Genomic DNA, 23,710 nt, shown 5'->3' on the forward strand with positions numbered 1-23,710 from the left:
TTAGCATATAATGATATTGTTTGCTTGGTTTCTTTATTTCCCCAGAGAGGCTGAGTATATTCTCTAAACACTTACCTATTACACAAGATGGTTCTTTTGCCTTCAAAGGTGAATGCAATGTCATAAAAATGTGTAAGCCACATCTGTCTTCTGTCAAAACTCCTTAAATACAGCCCCATTCTTTGGCATTAATGCTGTGGAGAAAAGTGAGGCCAATCTGACTTTTCCATATACGCAGATAACCGATAGTTATCCTGCCTTCTACTTAAGATGTTTTATCTGATCAAATTCTATTTAAGTTGTATTTTTCTTTCCTCAGGAAAGGCAGTAGTCTTTCCATTACTTTACCATAGCAGGGTTTAAGTTCTTTCAAATATAATTCATGTCTGTTTTCTGTCTAGGAAAGTTTCTCCCCTCAAGAAAGTATTTCTTTGAATAAAATTCTTATTCCACATATTCTGCTCTCCTCTTTAGGATCACTGGTTATCCAGAAACAGACTTTTCATTGTTTCTTCACCACATTCCTCTCTCTCTTCTCTTTAGCTCTTTTGTGTAATTTGCCTTTTTTTTTTTAATTTAAGAAGTTTTCTTAAGTCATAATTTAGTTCTTCTGCAGTAGCATTTCTTCTTCTTAACATTTATAATGTGCTTGCTGTCATTTTTGAATCTATAATGCCTCCCCTCCATGTAGGTCATATGTCTGGAACTACATAGAACACATCTGTGAACCAGGAGGTAAGCCAAAAAGTCTCTGGTCTTTTGAAGTAGTTAGGCAGTTACCACGCTCTAACGTGGAGTGAGTAGATACAAGGATGCAACCTACATTTACTGAAGACCAGTGCCTTAGCTGGGACAATGCTATGGTGCTATTTATTCTCAAAATAGTCCTATCAGATTACTATATGTTATCTTACAGATGAGAAAGCAAACACTCCGAAAGATTTGGTAACTTGACAAGGTCAGACAGCTAATTAACACCTAAGTCAGACTTGAAATACCAAAACCTTTGTTCCTTCCATAATACTATTTTATCTTATGGTGGTACACATTTCCCCTAGAAAAGTTCCCATTTAATCTTTCAGTCATAATCTATTTTTTCTTCTTGTTGGCACTATACTCAAATTTCACTGGCTGTGCTCCAGGTCTACAGGGAGGAAACTGAAAATAAAGCATGTTAGAATAAACATTGTAGCAGCAAGAAGTTTCTTGCCAATAGCTGGAGAGTGAGAGAGAAAAACTATAAAAAAGCAAACTAAATTTACTAATTCTAGTAAAAATTAAAGTATACATTTCTGTAACCTCTGAGGACATTACTATAATGCTGTATATGTAATTGATATTCATAAATATGTCTTGGATTCATTAGAGAAAGATTAAATGATATTCAAGTTTTTAAAAGAAGACAACAAACAAAGAAATGTCAAATTGTAGAAAATGTTGTCAGTTGTTTGTAATTGCAAAGAAATGGGAACATTCCAAATGATCATCAACAGGAAAATAGATAAATTATATTAGAGCTCTACAATAGAATACCTTGAGTAGTGAAAATAAGGTACCTCTTCATAGACCTACATGGACGAATATCACAGTAAAAAACACAATTTGCCCCCTAAAATGTATGTGATATAATTCTATTTATCTCAAGCTTAGAAATATTCAAAAGTAAATAATATGGCATTAAGGATATATATGAGGCAACACTAAAAAGAAAACCAGCAAAAATTCAGAATAGTGGTTGTCTCAGGTCAGGAAAAGGTGAGAGAAACACAGCTGGGTAGGGACATATATATGGGACTTAAAAAGTATCAGTAATGTTCTATTTTTTAAGCTGATATTAGATACCCCAGTATTCATTTTATCATCAATATTATTATAATTATATATGTATAAAATACATTTATATGCATGAAATATTTAATAACAAAAATTCGGGGTTCTGAAGAGGGTTATGTATCAGTTATCTAGAAATTTTTAGTTACGAGAAGTATTTCCAAAGATATCAAATAGATGATTCATTATGTTATTATTACAAATGAAACATAAAAATAACCAACTGGCTATATCAGGGAACTCATTTAAAAACAGTATTTTTATTTATTTACCTAAAAAATCCTCCTTTATATTGGAATGTTGGTTACTATTGTTCATAAGACAGTTTTTATAAGATCAAATTTTTGAAATAGAAGTCAAATCCCCTAAATTATGATATAATTATGAAAACCCATCTTCTAAATTTATGGGTTAATGAAGAACAAAGTTATAGTAACAAAACAGTGCCTTAAATTCTAGAGTGAATGTCACCCAATTCAGAGATATTACATGTTGATATTTAATGTTAATGTTGATGTTAATGAGGGTGTTTTAGAAATTTGTGGAGGCATTTTGATAATGTAATTATCACTGAACATCTATATTTGACAATGTTATTCTATTATAAAATATTTATTTTACCTCTCCTTTATGTTATAGCTAAGTGATTATTTTTACTTTGATGACATAGGTAAGCAAGCTATATGATATTTGAATTTCATTTCAGTGTAGTTGAGGAGAATGTGTTATAAAAGGAGTGTTAGAACTATTAGGGATGAGAAAAAAATAGTCTGTACCCACCTGGAATATATGGATGACTTTTTCTGAAAGGTTAAGATCAAGCCAGAAGTCTCCAAGAAAATTTAAATTATTTGAAGATTTAAGGAGCTTTATGTATTTTCCCATTGTGTTTGTATTTTAATTGCATTATAATCCATAATTAATAATCTAATGCAAATTGACATCCATGATTAAGGAGAAAAATCTATTTTCATTTCTTGCTTATGAATAAAAGGATTCAGCTTCCCTCTGGTTAAAACTCTAGAAAGCACATATATGGTTCAAAAAGTTTTCAAATATTTTTCATTGAGAAATATTTTTCCAATCCAAATGATTTTTAATTTCATGCATAACTTTAGGAGATGATATTGCATTCTGTTTTGTTTTTTATTTCTTTTTAACAGGTAGTTTGGGCCAAGAGTACACTCTGATGCCTTGTAGGGCCCCTCTTTATATGCAAAAATGCCTTACTTTTCCTAGAAACTAATCTCCTTAAAAGCTAATACCCAAATCAAACAATATACCCTTTTCAGTGCTGAATAAAAATAGGTCAAGAAGGGATTAAAAGGCTGGCACTGCACTAAAATTAAGCAATGAAAGTTTTACTTTCTAAGCTCTCCCTTGTTATGTGAGAATTTATAAATTACCAGTTAATTCAGACCCCTTCCTTCTGCCTTCTCTTCCATGCCTCTCAATACATAAGCCCTATTGTTCATGTATGTATGAAATATTGTTTTCTTAGGAATTTTCCCATTGCATCTATTAGAAATTTTTTAAAAATCAATCAGCATTGAGTCCAGTTTGCTTCATTTGTGTATTTAATCAATGAAGAAACTTAGGTTGATTTTGCATAATATTCACTTCCTCAGTTTCTGCTCCTATTCTTCTTCCACCTCTCCTTTTCCACTATCTGATGGTCAGCACTATGCCCTGTAAATAGTCTTTGGGTTCTTAATAGGCTTCAGGCTACTGAAGTGTTTGATGCAATAAGCATATTTTGAAAATCTGCTAGGGACAAGGAGGTATAGAGTCAGTAGAGAGTTGAGTAAGATACAAGTTTGAAGTCTCACTGAGAATCCCTTAAAATACATGTTTAAAGTGATTACTAAAATACGAATGTAAATTTCATCCATTCCTGAAAATAGCTGTGACTTAGGAGATGGTATTTGAACTTTTTGAAACTCTTTGATTCACATAGAAATTTTAAGTTAGAATGTATGCCTTTTATATAGTTTTATATAAGTAGTTTTCAATATAGGAGATATTGTATACAAAGTACTTAGCATGGAGCTACCATGTAGGAGGATTCCTATAAATAGTTTTATTCCTAATACTTTTGTTATATTTGGCCTAGTTAACCATGTTCAGTATCTCCACATTACCTATTTTCTCTACTTTTAGCTTGTCAACCTTAAAAGGATATCCTAGTCTCCATTACTTTGCCTATAAAATGACTGGATTAGACCATGAGTTCTGGGGTTTCTTCCACTTTTATAATTCTATCTATTTTTTGTTTAAGGAAGTAGGTCCTTCTAATAATCCTTACATGAGATTTTTCTGAGTCAACTCCATATGTATAACTATTTCATGCCATCTTCTCTCTTCAAATTTTCAGGACTTCTTCCCCTTCTCTCTTAATTTACTGAGTAAAAATAAAAACAATCAGAGATTCTATACACTTCCACCGTCAAATGTACCAACACACCGGCTCCTTCATCCACATGCTGCAGTCCCCCTGCTACATTCCCTTAAGCCAAGTCTTTCATTGTGCACTGGGGCTTATCCCTTCATGCCCACAATGGTTTGTTTTCTTTTTCCCCAGGACCACACCCATCAGATAATAAAAATGCTGAGGCATCTTCTGTTTTTAAAAAACCTCTATTACCTTTCTTAGCCCTACAGCTACCACCCCATTTACCTGCTCCCCTTTAAAACAAAGTACCTTCAAAGTGTATGCTCTCATCTCCTCTTCATCCACTCTCTTCCCAATCTTTTGTTAAAAAACTACAAACCTCTTTTTAAAAAGTTGGAGGAGCGAAAGATGGCGGCGTGAGTAGAGCAGCGGAAATCTCTTCCCAAAACCACATATATCTATGAAAATATAACAAACACAACCCTTTCTAGAATAAAGACCAGAGGACACAGGACAATATCCAGACCACATCCGCACCTGAGAGAACCCAGTGCCTCGCGAAGGGGGTAAGATACAATCCCCGGCCCCGCGGGAGCCGAGCGCCCCTCCCCCCAGCTCCCGGCGGGAGAAGAGCAGGCAGAGCGGGAGGGAGACGGAGCCCAGGACTGCCGAACACCCAGCCCCAGCCATCCGGGCCAGAGCGCAGACACAGTACGTGCCCAGGGGGCCCTGGATACTAGGAAAACAGGGCAGCAAGAACAGGGAGGGGGCACCGGAGGCCGGGCGCCGGAGGACATAAGAAAAGCGCGCGACCAATTTTTTTTTCTTTTCTTTTTTTTTTTTGTTTTGCCGAGTGCTTTTTGTAAGCCTTAAAGGGATAGGGACCCCAATACTAGGGAAACAAGGCAGCAAGACTGGTGAGCAGATGCCTGAGGCTGGCACCGGAGAATAAAGAAAAACGAGCGGCCACCTTTTTTTTTTTTTTTTTTTAATTAAAAATTTTTTTTTTTTTTGGTGGTCGGTGTTTTGTTTTGGCGGGTGCTTTTTGGAAGTCTTAAAGGGGTAGGGCGGGACACTTAATCCAGAGGTAGGGAATCTGGGGATCTCTGGGCACCCTAACCCCTGGGCTGCAGGGAGCAGGGAGGACCCTTACGGAGATAAATAGCCTCCTAGCCGCTCCCGCCCCAACACGACTCCACCACTTTGGAGCAGAGGCCCGAGCCAGGCCACGCCCACAGCAACAGCGGAGATTAACTCCATAGCAGCCGGGCAGGAAGCAGAAACCTTGTCTGCACGCAGCTGCGCAGCACAAGCCACTAGAGGTCGCTGTTCTCCCGGGAGAGGAGGGCCACAAACCAACAAGCAGGGAAGTTCTTCCAGCCATCACTCGTTCCAGCTCTGCAAACTATTCCTACTACCATGAAAAGGCAAAACTACAGGCAGACAAAGATCACAGAGACAACACCAGAGAAGGAGACAGACCTAACCAGTCTTCCTGAAAAAGAATTCAAAATAAGAATCATAAACATGCTGACAGAGATGCAGAGAAATACGCAAGAGAAATGGGATGAAGTCCAGAGGGAGATCACAGATGCCAGAAAGGAGATCACAGAAATGAAACAAACTCTGGAAGGGTTTATAAGCTGAATGGATAGGATGCAAGAGGCCATTGATGGAATTGAAACCAGAGAACAGGAACGCATAGAAGCTGACATAGAGAGAGACAAAAGGATCTCCAGGAATGAAACAATATTAAGAGAACTGTGTGACCAATCCAAAAGGAACAATATCCGTACTATAGGGGTTCCAGAAGAAGAGAGAGGAAAAGAGATGGAAAGTATCTTAGAAGTAATAATTGCTGAAAACTTCCCCAAACTGGGGGAGGAAATAATCGAACAGACCATGGAAATACACAAAACCCCCAACAGAAAGGATCCAAGGAGGACAACACCAAGACACATAATAATTAAAATGGCAAAGATCAAGAACAAGGAAAGAGTTTTAAAGGCAGCTAGGGAGAAAAAGGTCACCTATAAAGGAAAACCCATTAGGCTAACATGAGATTTCTCGACAGAAACCCTACAGGCCACAGGAGGATGGCATGATATATTTAATACAATGAAACAGAAGGGCCTTGAACCAAGGATACTGTATCCAGCACGACTATCATTCAAATATGACGGTGGGATTAAACAATTCCCAGACAAACAAAAGCTGAGGGAATTTGCTTTCCACAAACCACCTCTACAGAACATCTTACAGGGACTGCTCTAGATGGGAGCACGCCTAGAAAGAACACAGCACAAAACACCCAACATATGAAGAATCGAGGAGGAGGAATAAGAAGGGAAAGAAGAAAAGAATCTCCAGACAGTGTATATAACAGCTCAATAAGCAAGCTAAGTTAGGGAGTAAGATACTAAAGAGGCTAACCTTGAACCTTTGGTAACCACAAATTTAAAGCCTGCAATGGCAATAAGTACATATCTTTCAATAGTCACCCTAAATTTTAATGGGCTGAATGCACCAATCAAAAGACACAGAGTAATAGAATGGATAAAAAAGCAAGACCCATCTATATGCTGCTTACAAAAAACTCACCTCAAACCCAAAGACATGCACAGACTAAAAGTCAAGGGATGGAAAAACATATTTCAAGCAAACAACAGCGAGAAGAAAGCAGGGGTTGCAGTACTAATATCAGACAAAATAGACTTCAAAACAAAGAAAGTAACAAGAGATAAAGAAGGACACTACATAATGATAAAGGGCTCAGTCCAACAAGAGGATATAACCATTACAAATATATATATATACCCAATATAGGAGCACCAGCATATGTGAAACAAATACTAACAGAACTAAAGGGGGAAATAGACTGCAATGCATTCATTCTAGGAGACTTCAACACACCTCTCACCCCAAAGGATAGATCCACCGGGCAGAAAATAAGTAAGGACATGGAAGCAGTGAACAACACAGTAGAGCAGATGGACCTAATAGACATCTATAGAACTCTACATCCAAAAGCAGCAGGATATACATTCTTCTCAAGTGCACATGGAACATTCTCCAGAATAGACCACGTACTAGGCCACAAAAAGAGCCTCAGAAAATTCCAAAAGATTGAAATCCTACCAACCAACTTTTCAGACCTCAAAGGCATAAAACTAGAAATAAACTGTACAAAGAAAGCAAAGAGGCTCACAAACACATGGAGGCTTAACAACATGCTCCTAAATAATCAATGGATCAATGACCAAATCAAAATGGAGATCCAGCAATATATGGAAACAAATGACAACAACAACACTAAGCCCCAACTTCTGTGGGACACAGCAAAAGCAGTCTTAAGAGGAAAGTATATAGCAATCCAAGCATATTTAAAAAAGGAAGAGCAATCCCAAATGAATGGTCTAATGTCACAATTATCGAAATTGGAAAAAGAAGAACAAATGAGGCCTAAGGTCAGCAGAAGGAGGGACATAATAAAGATCAGAGAAGAAATAAATAAAATTGAGAAGAATAAAACAATAGCAAAAATCAATGAAACCAAGAGCTGGTTCTTCGAGAAAATTAACAAAATAGATAAGCCTCTATCCAGACTTATTAAGAAGAAAAGAGAGTCAACACAAATCAACAGTATCAGAAACGAGAAAGGAAAAATCACGACGGACCCCACAGAAATACAAAGAATTATTAGAGAATACTATGAAAACCTATATGCTAACAAGCTGGGAAACCTAGGAGAAATGGACAACTTCCTAGAAAAATACAACGTTCCAAGATTGACCCAGAAAGAAACAGAAAAACTGAACAGACCAATTACCAGCAACGAAATTGAAGCGGTAATCAAAAAACTACCAAAGAACAAAACCCCCGGGCCAGATGGATTTACCTCGGAATTTTATCAGACATACAGGGAAGACATAATAACCATTCTCCTTAAAGTTTTCCAAAAAATATAGGAGGAGGGGATACTCCCAAACTCATTCTATGAAGCTAACATCACCCTAATACCAAAACTAGGCAAAGACCCCACCAAAAAAGAAAACTACAGACCAATATCCCTGATGAACGTAGATGCAAAAATACTCAACAAAATATTAGCAAACCGAATTCAAAAATACATCAAGAGGATCATACACCATGACCAAGTGGGATTCATCCCAGGGATGCAAGGATGGTACAACATTCGAAAGTCCATCAACATCATCCACCACATCAACAAAAAGAAAGACAAAAACCACATGATCATCTCCATAGATGCTGAAAAAGCATTTGACAAAGTTCAACATCCATTCATGATAAAAACTCTCAGCAAAATGGGAATAGAGGGCAAGTACCTCAACATAACAAAGGCCATCTATGATAAACCCACAGCCAACATTATATTGAACAGCGAGAAGCTGAAAGCATTTCCTCTGAGATCGGGAACTAGACAGGGATGCCCACTCTCTCCACTGTTATTTAACACAGTACTGGAGGTCCTAGCCACAGCAATCAGACAAAACAAAGAAATACAAGGAATCCAGATTGGTAAAGAAGAAGTAAAACTGTCACTATTTGCAGATGACATGATACTGTACATAAAAAACCCTAAAGAGTCCACCCCAAAACTACTAGAACTCATATTGGAATACAGCAAAGTTGCAGGATACAAAATCAACACACAGAAATCTGTGGCTTTCCTATATACTAACAATGAACCAACAGAAAGAGAAATCAGGAAAACAACTCCATTCACAATTGCATCAAAAAAAATAAAATACCTAGGAATAAACCTAACCAAAGAAGTGAAAGACTTATACTCTGAAAACTACAAGTCACTCTTAAGAGAAATTAAAGGGGAAACTAACAGATGGAAACTCATCCTATGCTCGTTGCTAGGAAGAATTAATATCGTCAAAATGGCCATCCTGCCCAAAGCAATATACAGATTTGATGCAATCCCTATGAAACTACCAGCAACATTCTTCAATGAACTGGAACAAATAATTCAAAAATTCATATGGAAACACCAAAGACCCAGAATAGCCAAAGCAATCCTGAGAAAGAAGAATAAAGTAGGGGGGAATCTTACTCCCCAACTTCAAGCTCTACTATAAAGCCATAGTAATCAAGACAATTTGGTACTGACACAAGAGCAGAGCCACAGACCAATGGAACAGGCTAGAGAATCCAGACATTAACCCAGACATATATGGTCAATTAATATTTGATAAAGGAGCCATGGACATACAATGGCGAAATGACAGTCTCTTCAACAGATGGTGCTGGCAAAACTGGACAGCTACATGTAGGAGAATGAAACTGGACCATTGTCTAACCCCATATACAAAAGTAAACTCAAAATGGATCAAAGACCTGAATGTAAGTCATGAAACCATTAAACTCTTGGAAGAAAACATAGGCAAAAACCTCTTAGACATAAACATGAGTGACCTCTTCTTGAACATATCTCCCCGGGCAAGGAAAACAACAGCAAAAATGAGTAAGTGGGACTATATTAAGCTGAAAAGCTTCTGTACAGCAAAACACACCATCAATACAACAAAAAGGAACCCTGCAGTATGGGAGAATATATTTGAAAATGACACATCCGATAAAGGCTTGACGTCCAGAATATATAAAGAGCTCACACGCCTCAACAAACAAAAAACAAATAACCCAATTAAAAAATGGGCAGAGGTACTGAACAGACAGTTCTCCAAAAAAGAAATACAGATGGCCAACAGACACATGAAAAGGTGCTCCACATCGCTAATTATCAGAGAAATGCAAATTAAAACTACAATGAGGTATCACCTCACACCAGTAAGGATGGCTGCCATCCAAAAGACAAACAACAACAAATGTTGGCGAGGCTGTGGAGAAAGGGGAACCCTCCTACACTGCTGGTGGGAATGTAAGTTAGTTCAACCATTGTGGAAAGCAGTATGGAGGTACATCAAAATGCTCAAAACAGACTTACCATTTGACCCAGGAATTGCACTCCTAGGAATTTACCCTAAGAATGCAGCAATCAAGTATGAGAAAGATCAGTGCACCCCTATGTTTATCGCAGCACTATTTACAATAGCCAAAAATTGGAAGCAACCTAAATGTCCATCGATAGATGAATGGATAAAGAAGGTGTGGTACATATACACAATGGAATACTACTCAGCCATAAGAAAAGGGCAAATCCAACCATTTGCAGCAACATGGATGGAGCTGGAGGGTATTATGCTCAGTGAAACAAGCCAAGTGGAGAAAGAGAAATACCAAATGATTTCACTTATCTGTGGAATATAAGAACAAAGGAAAAACTGAAGGAACAAAACAGCAGCAGAATCACAGAACTCAAGAATGGACTAACAGGTACCAAAGGGAAAGGGACTGGGGAGGATCGGTGGGTAGGGAGGGATAAGGGGGGGGAGAAGTAGGGGGGTATTAAGATTAGCATGCATGGGGGGGTAGGAGAAAAGGGAGGGCTGTACAACACAGAGAAGGCAAGTAATGATTCTACAACATTTTGCTATGCTGATGGACAGTGACTGTAAAGGGGTTTATAGGGGAGAGCCTAGTAAACGTAATATTCGTCATGTAGGTGTAGATTAGTGATACAAAAAACAAAACAAAACAAAACAAAAAAAAAAGAAAAGGGCAGTTCCTGTGTGGTAACCTCCAATGATTTCTACACAAGGGTATAAAGGGCATATAAAAGTGTAGGCAAAGGGTCTGTTTGTGTTTAAACAGAGGATCAAAGCCTAATTGGGCTACCCCAAAAATGAACTAAGATACGATATGAAAAAGAACTTCCAACATCAGCACTCTCTGGAAGACTCATGCCAGAAGATGATCATCAAAAAACCCCAACAAAGATCCACGCACTGCTACAGCTGTAGATGCACTCATCCCACCAGCTCCTGGACTTGCCATGGGAATGAAGGAGATATCTAAGCTGGCCTGTGCATACAGTAAAACAACAAATTTGACTGGATCTATACTGTTGGAACTCAACCAAGAATTAGGAGAAGTGCAAATTGTAGCACTCCAAAATCTTACAACCACAGACTATTTACTGTTAAAAGAACATAAGGGATGTGAACATTCCCCAGGAATGGGTTGTTTTAATTTGTCTGATTCCTCTCAGACTGTTCAAGTTCAGTTGGACAATATCCACCATATCATAGATAAGTTTTCACAAATGCCTAAGGTGCCTAACTGGTTTTCTTTGTTTCACTGGAGATGGCTGGTAATTACAGATATGCTTTGGTTATGTAACTATACTTCTATTATGTTAATGTGTGTGCGCAATTTAAGTAGTAGCTTAAAACCTATACATGCTGAAGTTACTCTACAAGAAGATATGTCAAAGAAATAATCAATCTTTCCATGTTTTCTTCTGCCTGCTACTTCTATAGCTTTTCTTCTTCCTTCCTAATTACAACCCTTAAATAGAATTCGTGCCTCATAACAAATTTACCGAGTATCATAATTCTTCCAAGTGGTAAAGATACCTCAAGACAAATGCTGGGCATAGAAGCTACAGGGCATAAATATGCAAAGAAATAAAAAGCTAACCGTTTCAAACAATAAGGCTTCTCTCTCACTTACCAACTTTACATTTCCCTGTATGGCCCCGGAAGATGACTGGTTAGCCAGAGACGGGTAAGATTCCTCAAGGGAGGAACAACCTAAGACAGGCACAGTCGCAGGGGGATCATCAGGTGAGAAATTGGGGATCAACAGAGGTGAGGCTTAGAACCTCACCACCCCGTTCTGAGAGAAATCTTCTGCATACGTGGATGTTTTATTGCCCTTGTCTAGCTTGGATTAACACATAGTCTACAGGCACAAACTTGATCATCTACATTTGCTCTCTTACAACACTAAACTATGTTTTCTACCTTTATCTTGTATCTACCTACCACTTCAGCATTTTATTAAAAGTAATAATAATAAAGAGAGAAATGTGGTATCCACATATAAATCAAGTATAAAAATCAAATGAGTATTCATATTTGAACTGACTGTTTATAGTTCATAATGCATGAGCAAAACCGAAGGTTTCTGTGATGGCTGCCCTTGTACTGTTCACCATGTAAGAACTTATTCACTATGTAAGAATTTGTGCTCCATGTAAGAACTTGTTTGTTATGCCTCAGAAGATTGGAGACTGACGAAAATTAGGCTTGGGGTGGATTAATGATTGTGCATTGAGCATTGAATCCCCTATACAGAATTTTATTGTTGTTAACAACCATTTGATCAATAAATATGAGAGATGCCCTCACAAAAAAAAGAAAAAAAAAAAAAAGTATACACTTCCAATGGTAAAATAATAAGTAACCGGGATGTAATGAATATAGTCAAGATATTGTAACAGTTTGGTATGGTGATAGCTGGTACCTAGAATTGTCATGTATATAAATGTTGAATCACTATGTTGTACACCTGAAACTAATGCAATGTATGCTGTGTGTCAACTACCCTTCAATAAAAAATAATTATCTACAAAAAAAAAAAAAAATTGCACAAGCATGTGATGAATACCCTTGTGGCCTTTATATAGATTTGCCAATTTTTACTATTTTGCCTTATCTCTTTAATGCATTCATTTTTCCTGAACCATTTGAGAGTTCCTTGCAGACACTGTGACATTTCACTCCAAAATACTTCCTCGTGTATCTCCTAAGAACAGGTCATTCTCCTATATAACCACAATCCAATAAGTACACACAATAATATTGTCACATGTATTGATCATCTTCAAATTCTCCCAATTGTTCAATAGTGCTGTCACTCTCTCTTTTAATATCCAGTGTATAATCAAGGATTATATATCTCCTTTAAAATTTTTTTTTGCCTTGAGGACACTGACTTTTTTTTTAAAGAATCTAAGCCAATCAGTGTGCAGAATATCTTCAGTTCTGATTTATCTGTTTCCTCTGTTAGATGGAGGCTAAACTGTTTAAGTCTACAAGTCAAGCCCGTACTTGACTCCTCTCTTCCTTTACCCTTTACATCTAATTCATTAGCAAATCTGTTAGCTGTATTTTTTAAATATATACCAAAGCTAATCATTTCTCACCACTTGTATTGTTCTATCTTTTGTCTGAGCAACTGTCATGTCTGACCTTGACCATCATGGTTGTGTCCTAGTCAGACTCCCTGCTTCTGCCCTTGCTTGCCTGTAGAAGCCTTTTTTAAAAAAATCAAATAATGTCACAAAATCCCTCTAATTCAAAATAAAATCCAAAGTTCTTACATAGATTATAAAGCCTTGCATACTCTGGCCCCTGGTTACTTCTTTGATCTTCTCTTCTGCCAGTCCTGTTTACTAACTTTATTTCTTATCCCCTTTGTCTGGAAAACTCTTCCCCCCTATAATCCATATACCTCACTCCATCATCATCACTTTTTGTCACCCTTTGTTTATTTTTCTTCTTAGCACCTGACATAGAGTATGTGTATTTGTTTTGTGTATACCATCTGTTTACCCCCACTGCAATGTGTGTTCCATGGCAGCAGGGACTGCTATATCCCCAGCCCTCAGAGCAGTGCTTAGCACATAGGCAGCCAATAAATATTTGTTAATTGGCTGTTGGAATTCCTCTTACTCTTCTATCATGACAGAAAGAAAATGGGTTTCTTCCCACTTTCAGTGAAGCTTTACTTTTTTAATTGCTCTTCTTTCCTCTTGAACCATTGTTTACAATGTCCCACAGAATGCTTTAGAAAAGAAGTTAAGTTTTTGTGGGTTGTATAAATTAATGGTTTATTTATAGTTTCACTGCTGCTGCTTAATAATTTCAATGTGTTTTTCCTCAATGTTTGGATAGGATTCCTTAGAAGACAACTAAGATTCTCATATGTTAACCTAATGTTTCTTTTATTATAAATGAAATTACATTTTACTAAATCATCCATTTATGAATTTTAAAGCCCATTAGTACAACAGTATTTATTTTAATGTCCTACATATTTCTCTAGGAAGTCTACCTGTTTTCTATTAGCTTAGGGAGAAAGTTCTGGCTTCTATTACTAACTTGAAAGTAAAACTAATCACATGTTTATAAGATTAGAGTAAACTAATGGAAATTGATGGAAAATTTTGACTAACCACCATCTCCTGGTGTCTTTTTTTCTATATGTTTGATTTTTCCGTGAATGACACATGTGGAATTTAAATAATGGGAGAAAATATATGACTTCAAGTCTGATTTTAGCAGTTCATAGAAGTAACCAAGATATGAATCCCCATTTTAAAGAGTGAGGGAATTCCTGTGCCTGTTTTTGGGTATGTAGACATAGAGGTGTTATTCATAAATGCCCTTCGGCTCCTATGTCTATATCCTGAACTTCAGATGATAGATTTTAAGGTTATTCACTAGAGAGGATATTTAGATATGTATATTTCATTGGCTATCTAAAATTAATTAAATTTCAAGCATTATCCTCAAGAGTCCTCCTAAGCAGTTAGCTGTTTCAGCATATAATTAAACAGCACATCTATTTTAACAATAAGGGAACAATACATATAACTCTGTGTTCTCAGAATATTTCAAAGTTTACATTAAATATGTCATGTCAAACCAAGCCTCCCCAGCTGATGCTGTGTAAACAGACAAGTTTTCCCATCAACTGAAATCTCAGATTACTAAATTACCATTTAACCTAAATACTGTGAAACACATCAAATTGAAAGGCAAACTGAAGATTATTTGAATGGTCTCAAAAAATAAAATCATTGAAATATCTTACTGTTGTTAATTTAAGCCTTTGAAAAAGAGGGAGAAGAAATAAATGCCTAAATTATTTTCTTGAGTTAACTTTTTTTGTAAGGCATTTCAATTTGGTCTTGTGGGCAACTTGGAAGACACTGTGAATTTTTTTTTTTTTGTAACTAAATACTAGGGCAAAATAATGTTTACTTCATGTGGTATAAGTAGCATTTGAATGAAATTAAAATATATGTGTTCAGTTAACTCTGGGATCTGGTATTCTGAAGTCAAAATATTTTATTCATCTTAGAAAAATAATAGCTGGAATAAGAAGGTTTCAAAGTTTCAATACTTCACTGTATCTACACTTTTCTATAAACAAAGCAGAAATCTTGATTTGGCAAATAATGTGACTATACTTTCTTCAACTTTTGTATTTCAACCCAGCATCTTGCCTAAATATTTTTTAGTTATTAGTTGTTTAAAGATGTTGTAGAATTAGGTATGGGAGAGTGAGGATGCATGCTTTATTTAATCAGCATCTGCAGTTCTGTAACATGAAAGAGCTTCCCAATCTATTTTCATTTCTTTCGTCCTGTATAATAGGATTTTGCAACAATTGATTTCTCAAACTCCCCCTGTCAATTTTCTATAAAATCAAAAAGGTTGATATGGTCCTAAGGTGAGGAAATTGTCTCTTTCTGGAAAGAGTGATACTTAAGTGTCAATTCATTAAACAGAGTGACTTATGAGGCCTCCAAATAGTGCCTTGTTGATATACTCCACAATGTTTGAGTTTAAAACTTAAACTGGTCCTTCTTACTGGTAAACCTGCCCTTGGAAACTTTATTTCGAGGGAAATTGAAATAAAATGCACTTTATGGCTGATTCTGAATAGTTAAATTTTTTTCTGTAAGATGTAATTACTATAGGGAAATTCCTTATTTGCCCATAAGAAAGTACCTCATTTCCTTGAACTCTGATGTACAAAAAGGCACCAGCAGTGAAATTCTGAAATCACAATGAATCAAAGTCATCTATTTAAGAAACAGCAGATCATATTGGAAAGAAGACTGAACCTGAAGTTAGAAATCCTTAACTAGAGTCGCAGCTTCACTACTTAACAGTTGTGCGTCTTTGAGCAGCACTAAGATGGGGCAGTCTCTTGAGTGCTCAGCGTCCTCATTTGTGAAATAAGGAAAATGTCATCCACTCTGACAGGCAAAGAGTTTTGAGGTTAGATGATCTATCAGATATGCAAGTTCTTAATAAGTTGTATAAAGATTCATATAAATAGGAAGTATTATCAATCATTTTAGAAGTTCTGATGAAAAATATATGGATTTTTGTAAGTTATGGTTGTTACAATTTCATTAAAAAATATATTTTACAGTAGGCCTCTAAAATACATTTTCTAAGCTCAAATGCAATTTTTTGAATTAATTAAACAAGACAAAACATCATTGAGGACAGAAATGAAATATACATCTTTGTGTCCCTAACGTTATCTACAACAGTTCTATGTAGGTCAAGTTGGTTGGTTGATTCATTGGTCAAATGATTGATTGGAAAGATATCTGTGAGGTCATTATTCTTCAATTTAGAGAGGAGTACCTTGGCCTCTTTTAACATTTTGAATTTCTAGTTCATAAATATTGAATGCTCTAATAGTCAGAGTGAAAATACCATCACGTTGTTACACTATTGTTGATTTCATACACTGCACTGTGGGATGTATGAATGCGCTGGGGGTGGGAGAGAGAGTGAAAGGGTGTCATATGATTAATATGCACTGTTGTAAGAATATTGTTACTGTGAGATCAGTGTGACTAAGAGGATCAGTCATGCTAACCTGCAACTGGCTTTTAAAAATGTAAATTGAAAGTATTCTAAATGTTTAATATTTCCAACAGGTTATCTCCAAAATTTAAAACAAAGTTACCCTAACCAAAAGTGCAATCTGCATGTTGCTGCTTAGTCATGGTCTCCTCAGGAGTTTCTTTAGGAATTTCATTCCTGCTCTTCTAACTTTTGACATAGTTTTTAATATCTGCTTTCTTATTCCCTCGCAAAACTTTTACAAAACTTTTCCATTCCCTTCCTAAAACACTGTTCCATAGCTGACTTCTTTTACCTTTTCAAAAATACAGGCATAGTATTGATATCTAATTTGTTTCCATACTTTGTATCTGCAAAAGTTAGCATACTGACTTGAATTGCAGTTTAACTGGAATGCATAATTTCAGAGAAAATTCATTCACTGAACTTTGATGGAGCATGTGTTCTGCACCTATCATCCTAAAACTCTTTCCATTAATTGGACCCAAAATTATGTAGTTCAAAGAAAAATCATTTGTATCTATTTCAGGGAGACAAGAAATTTCAGCTAATGGTTCTTTTCTGGTAATTATAAATAATTGTACCTAGGCATCATTTAATTTTTTATTGAGGTATAAATGACATACAACACTGTGATTCAATATTTGTATACATCACAAAATGACCACAATAAGTCTTCATTTAAAGAAGTCCCTGTAACACTTCTTGTAAAGCCTGGGTTTTGGTAATAAACTACTTTAACTTTTGCTTCTCTGGGAAACTCCATATCTGTCCTTCAGTTACGAGTGGTGAATTTGATGGGTAGAGTATTCTTGGTTGTTAACTTTTTTCTTTTCAGCACTTTGAATATATCATGCCACTCCCTTCTGGCCTACAAAATTTCCACTGAAAAATCATCTGATAGTCTTATGAGGCTTCCCTTATATAGAGCTAGTTCTTTTTCTCTTGCTGATTTTAAGATTCTCTTTTTATCTTCAGCTGTTGACACTTTGATTATAATATATTTTAGTGTGGGTCTCTTTAGGTTCATCTTATTTGGGACTCTGTGAGATTCCTGAATTTGGATGTCTGTTTCCTTTACCAAGTTAGGAAAGTTTTCTGCCATTATTTCTTCAAATGGGTTTTCTGTTCCTTTCTCTCTGTCTTTTTATGGAACCCCTGTAATATGAATATTTGCACACTTGATGTTGTCCTAGAGGTCCCTTAAACTCTCCGCATTTTTTTTAAGTTCTCTTTTTCTTTTTGCTATTCCAATTGTGTGACTTTTAGTACCCTGTCTTTCAGATCACTGATCTATTCTTGTTATCTGCTGTTGATTCCATCTAGTGTATTTTTTCATTTCAGTTATTGTATTCTTCAGCCCTGATTGGTTATTTTTTATATTTTCTATCTCATTTTGAAGTTCTCACTGTGTTCATTCATTCTTCTCCCAAGTTTGGTGAGTGTCTTTAAGTCCATTATTTTGAGCTTTTTATCTGGTAGGTTGCTTATCTCTATTTCGTTTATTTCTTTTTCTGAAATTTTGTCTTATATTTTCATTTGGAACATATTCCTCTGTCTCCTCATTTTGCCTAACTGTGTGTTTGTTTCTATGTATTAGGTAGATTGGTATGTCTCCCAGTCTTGAAGGAGTGGCTTAATGTAGAAGGTGTCCTTTGGTGCCCAGTACACAAACCCCTGTAGTCACCTGGGCCAGGTACCCCAGGGATGTCCCCTGTGTTGTCTGTGTGCACTCTCCTGTTGTGGCTGGGCCAGAATTGGTGCAGACTAGCTGCTATGCATAGCTATGCCCTGGCACAGCTGTCTGTGGCAACTGGCCATGACTACAGTGAGCACACTGGTGACAGGGCTGGTGCCTGGCCCATTGCCTGTGAACTCTGGCTGTGACTGTTTCAGCCAGTCTAGTGTGCAGGGCTGACTCCCCCCCATGGTGGGGGCTGCTTGTGGAGGGCCCCCCAATGCCAGCCAAAGCTGTCTGTTAGGAGTGGCAAGATAGAGGCCACTTGGGACAGGCTCTGGCCAGGGCGGTGGGTCGGTCAGGGTGAGTCCACTGGGCAATGCCAGGTGGGGTGAGCAATTCTAGTACAGTAAGTAGAGAGAGTCAGAAATGGCTCCCCCCATCACCACTGGGCCTGCGAGGTAGAAGGGGAGTGAAAAAAAAAATAGTGCCCACAAAAATGCTCCTGTCCCTGGAGAACATTCCAACAGATCTTTGCCCCTCCATTACGCACCCTAAAATTAGTCAGTGACTCTCACATGTAACCCAAGTGCTTTTCATACTGCTGCCTTTGTGTTGGATCTCAGGGTGAGTGAGATTGTACACATACCCTTTAAGAGCAGAGTCCTGGTTTCCTACTGCTCTCTAGCTCTCCTGCATGATGTAAGCCTCTGGCTGTCAGAGCCAGATGTTATGGGGCTTGTCTTCCCAGTGCAGGTTCTCCTGGGCTACAGAACACGATGTGGGGCCCAGACCCCTTGTTCCTCAAGGAGGGCCCCTACAGTTGTGACATCCTTGCTTGCAGGTCCCTGTGCTGGGGGATGAGTCCTGACTAGACTGTGTTTCTGCCCCTCCTGCCCATCTTAATAAGGCCTTTCCTTTATATCTTTAGTTGTATAAAAATCTGTTCAGCTAGTGTTCAGCTCATTCTCAGAGATAGTTGTTTTATATGTAGTTGTAGTTTTGTTATATCCATGGGAAGAAGTGAGTTCAGGACCTTCCCACTTTGACATATTGATCCCTACAGAGAGTTTTATTAATAATCCTCTCTCATTTGAGGATATACTCTATCTTGAATAAAAACAATGTAGGATAGCATTATAAAAAAAATCTTTAGTATGTGATAATGTAAAAATAACTGTTTTCTATTCAAATAGAACTTGTCTTTAAGGAGCCCTAAGCACATTAAATATTAAAGCAAAACCATGTTTTCTCTACAGCAGAGAGGCAAAATAACAAGCATGCTCTTTCCCATCTGGCCCTGCCTGTATTTTCAGAACTGTCTTATGTTCTACCATTTCATGGGCCCTCATTTTCAAGCACAAATGAGCTATTTTCAGTTTTCCCCTAAATATGTCATTTTGTTCTTAGCATGCTTTCCCCAGCCCATTCTATCTGGCAAGTTTCTATTCCTCCTTAAGACTCAGCTGAAATACCCAAGTCTCTGTAAAGCGCTCTTTGATGTCTAAATTAGTCTTTATCTTCAGTGCACATATCTTTGCACATAGTGAACACCCATACCTTCTTTTTAGATATCCTCTTAACTCCTTAAGAACAGGGACTATGTCTTACTCTTTTGGAGATGTGTCCTCAGTGTATAAACACATCCTAGGCATATAGTGACTAAATGACTGAACCAAGTATAAAAAACACAGCTACCCTGGAGATGGAACCTGGCTTGTCAAACATGGTGAGTGACCATCAGGGAAAACATTCATTAAAATCTGTGCATGTCACCTTCCCTCTCACCTATCAAAGGTCCTATCAGTGTGACTCTGTCTGTTCAGTTGTGGTGTGCCTCCTCTTGAAGAGAACATCTCTACTACATCCATTTCTGTTGAGATTTACTCTTGCTCTCTTGATTTTACAGCTTTGCAAACAAAAAAACATGTTTTTAAAATCTCTACACCATTACTTTTAGACTTTTCTTTGTCTCTACATGTAATTACATTTTGAAAAAATTCACAGAATATGGTTGGTGTGCTACATCTCAAGGTAATATTTTGAAAACAAAAAGACAATAAGTGAATCTTTAGTAAAGAAGTCTAATGTGTATCCAGACACCCAACTATTTTCCCTCTTACTAGTAAGTTATAACATTCAAGGTATTTTGTTGCTTCAGCCAAAGAAACAAGAAATGAAGAGCTGCAAAAACTTGAGCATATTTACTACACTGAGCAGGGTCCTGGCTGCGCATATGTACATTTTCCATCCACGTTTTTTTGTTTGTTTGCTTTGTTTGATGCATTTAACTTGAGGTGCATTAAAACGTTTGATTCTTGGGTCTTCTTTTCCATGATGACACCTAAAGAACCATTATTTTAAGTCAAGCTAAGCTTAGATTATAGTTTTATGCTTGTAAATGTATAAATTCTTAAGTATAAGAATATTAGATATAAATAGTATGATTTGATTTTTAAATTAATACTGTTATCTCAAAATACTTATTTCTTACTTTGTTCAATGTATTTGGGATCCTATTCATGTTTCTAGGAGCTTCAGAATATTTGTAAAATGGGAATGGGAAAGAGGAATGCTTTATTAGAGGCAGTTTTTCCATAAAGCGTCTGGGCATCATGCTGCTATATTTTTAGCCCAATCTGTGATTATGTGGAGCTTAATCAAATCTCAATTTAAACACAACCCTAAAAAGTACCTCTTGAGCCTTCAACCTTCATTTCACTATGATTTTTTTATATGCAAAGATGCAGTCTTAGCAAGAAAAACAGATCTGTATCAACATTTGTTTTTGAGACAGACCTAAGAAAGTTAGGTAATTATAAATGTCTAACAGAAATATTGTAGAGAACTTGCTATTAGAGAGTCCATTAAATAAATTTTCTTTTGTTATATCCTTTTTTCCTAATGGAAGATCATTCTCTTTGACTTCTTTTGTGAAAATCCTTTGGCTAAGAAATGTTAAGAAATCCACAAGAGCAAGACTTATGCCTTGCTTCCTCGTTGCTCCATTTAGTCGCTGCATTTGTGACTCTAACTTCCCCAAGGGGCTCAAAACTACCTTTCCTTTTTTACCTTCTGAGCCCCACTCCTCCTCCCCTTCCTTGTTCTTATTCTTCTTTCTCCAAATCAAAACTGCATTGCCATAAAAAATAAGGTGGATTCATGAATGAATGGATAGACAGATAGAAGTGTGATAAACCAAGTATAGTAAGTTGCTAATGGTAGAATCTGGGTGGAGGGTATAGAACCAGTCACTGTAAATTCTTTCAGCTTTGCTATGTGTTTTAAAATTGTGATAATAAAATCTCTTAGAGGTGATTATCCATAAAGGATGGGATGATGGGGACTTTCACATACTGTGTGTTTAAATGTTTTATTCATATCATAAATATAATCAAATATTAATATTATTATTAGAGAAAAATGAAAATAATTATGTTTAAAGCTACATGAAACTTGTCTTCACAAATGAAGTCACCAGACTATTGCTTTAAATGCTCTTTATGTTGGAAATTCACACTGGGCCACACTAAATAATTAAGAATGTGCAGAATTATTCAGCTGTGCAATGATGACTGCATCATTACAATGGGAAATTGGTTACCTAATGATGGTCTACATAGTCAAAGGAATACTATGCAGCCATTAAAACTTACAGAAGCAAATGTACTGACGTAAAAAGATTATATAAAACATAATATATGCTGCCTAGAAAATTAGGAATGCATGGTATGGCTGGAAGTACATATATATGAAAACATTAACCCTGAATTATGGATTCATGGAGATTCATATGAGATTATGGGTTATTTTATCCACATTAAATTTTTTTTCTAAAATGAAAGTTTTCCATTGTTTTTATTAGTAATATAAGGAAGAAGGAAAAGAGAAGAAAAGAAAAAAATCCATGTTATGTTTCTGTGAAAATGGAGCAGGGAAATCTTTGTATCTGTAAATAATTTGTGATTAAGCCAAAATGATTTTTTGTTTTTTTCTTTTATGTGTATCACTGAAATCTGCTCTTACATTTCCTTAATCTTGCACTTATAAAAAGTTCATTTGAAATATGCAAAAACAAATAATTTCATTCATTCTTCTGAAGTTATTTTCATGGACTTGACTCGTAGCTTTGAAAGGAAAATTAATTTGTTGTCATGCTGCTAGGCCCAAGGCATTTCATACTTAGAGATGCCTTATCTTTAATCTCTAATTGCATTAAATTTCTGTGTCTGACTCATGTTGAAAGGAAGCTTCAAAGTAGAAATGGGAAAATCCAGTACTCTCTAAATACAATAACCATTGCTATATCTCAGTGATTGTTATACCTATGTCCCAAGTGTCCTACCAGAAGAATTAAAGTTCAAGGATGTCCCAGCTAAATAATAAAAAGAAGTTTTTATTTATTATAGATCTCTTTTCTCCCAGGAGATTTTAGCAATGTGCTGAAATTAAGTGATCTTCACAATATGTCTCTGAGAGGGATAAAGGGAAGAGACTATTACTGTTTATTTTTATTCATCTAGTAAACATTTATTGAACATTTACTTTATAACTGTGAACTTAATGTTTCACTTACCATTTCCTCTCTAGAAGACATATTTCCAAGGATTTTCTGCCAATGGCTATTAAAAGAGAAGTTAGACAGCAATAAAAGTAAAAATAAGCAAAAGTAGAGTTCATCTGAGTCCCAGTCCTCTTACAGAGGGTCTTACAGAATCTGCAATCCATTTATGCACCCACCCCTTCCTGCATTATTCTGCAAGTGTCTCCTCAGCCCTGCACAGCACGCGACAGCTCATTTTTGTCTCTTGTCTCTGCAGGCAGGATGTCCAGCGGTCGGGCTTTGAGGAAGCAGCAACAGTTAAACAATCTCGTCTATGTGGTGACAAGTCAGGCCAAACCTGGTGACAGAATCGTGGATTTCTGCAGTGGTGGGGTACCGCATCTCTCCTGTGTTTTCTTCAGCCTTTCCAAGACTGTGTGGCTTCATGTTTCGTTCAAGGTCATGTTTTTGTTCAGAATGAGCAAAAAGACTTTGGGAACCAAAGCTAACTTGCTTGTTTTTCTGCCTGTTTTAGGGCCATGTTGGGATTGTCCTAGCTCACATGCTGCCAGCATGCCAGGTAAGCCTGAATAAGAGATGAAAGGGCACATCGGAAAGCTGCACTGTCAGTGAGCTGAGTCTGGCTTATCCCTGCTCTTTGAGTTCATAATCATTCACCCAGGTCAAATATGTGGCACAGGCATTTCATTTTTTTC

General features: G+C 36.7%; 1 protein-coding gene across 2 annotated transcripts in view; it reads left to right on the top strand.

Annotated features, from left to right (window-relative positions):
* The window catches only part of GSTCD (glutathione S-transferase C-terminal domain containing), a 145,000-nt gene that overhangs the window by 88,784 nt on the left and 32,506 nt on the right, over nt 1-23,710 (top strand). For both annotated transcript variants that reach the window (XM_057502501.1, XM_057502500.1), the window contains exons 6-7: nt 23,272-23,387; nt 23,530-23,574. In XM_057502501.1, coding sequence (XP_057358484.1) covers nt 23,272-23,387; nt 23,530-23,574 — 161 coding nt within the window. The remainder of the gene's footprint in view (nt 1-23,271; nt 23,388-23,529; nt 23,575-23,710) is intronic.

The sequence above is a fragment of the Manis pentadactyla genome, chromosome 5 (genome assembly GCF_030020395.1).
Source record: "Manis pentadactyla isolate mManPen7 chromosome 5, mManPen7.hap1, whole genome shotgun sequence".
In the NCBI taxonomy this organism is placed as follows: domain Eukaryota; kingdom Metazoa; phylum Chordata; class Mammalia; order Pholidota; family Manidae; genus Manis; species Manis pentadactyla.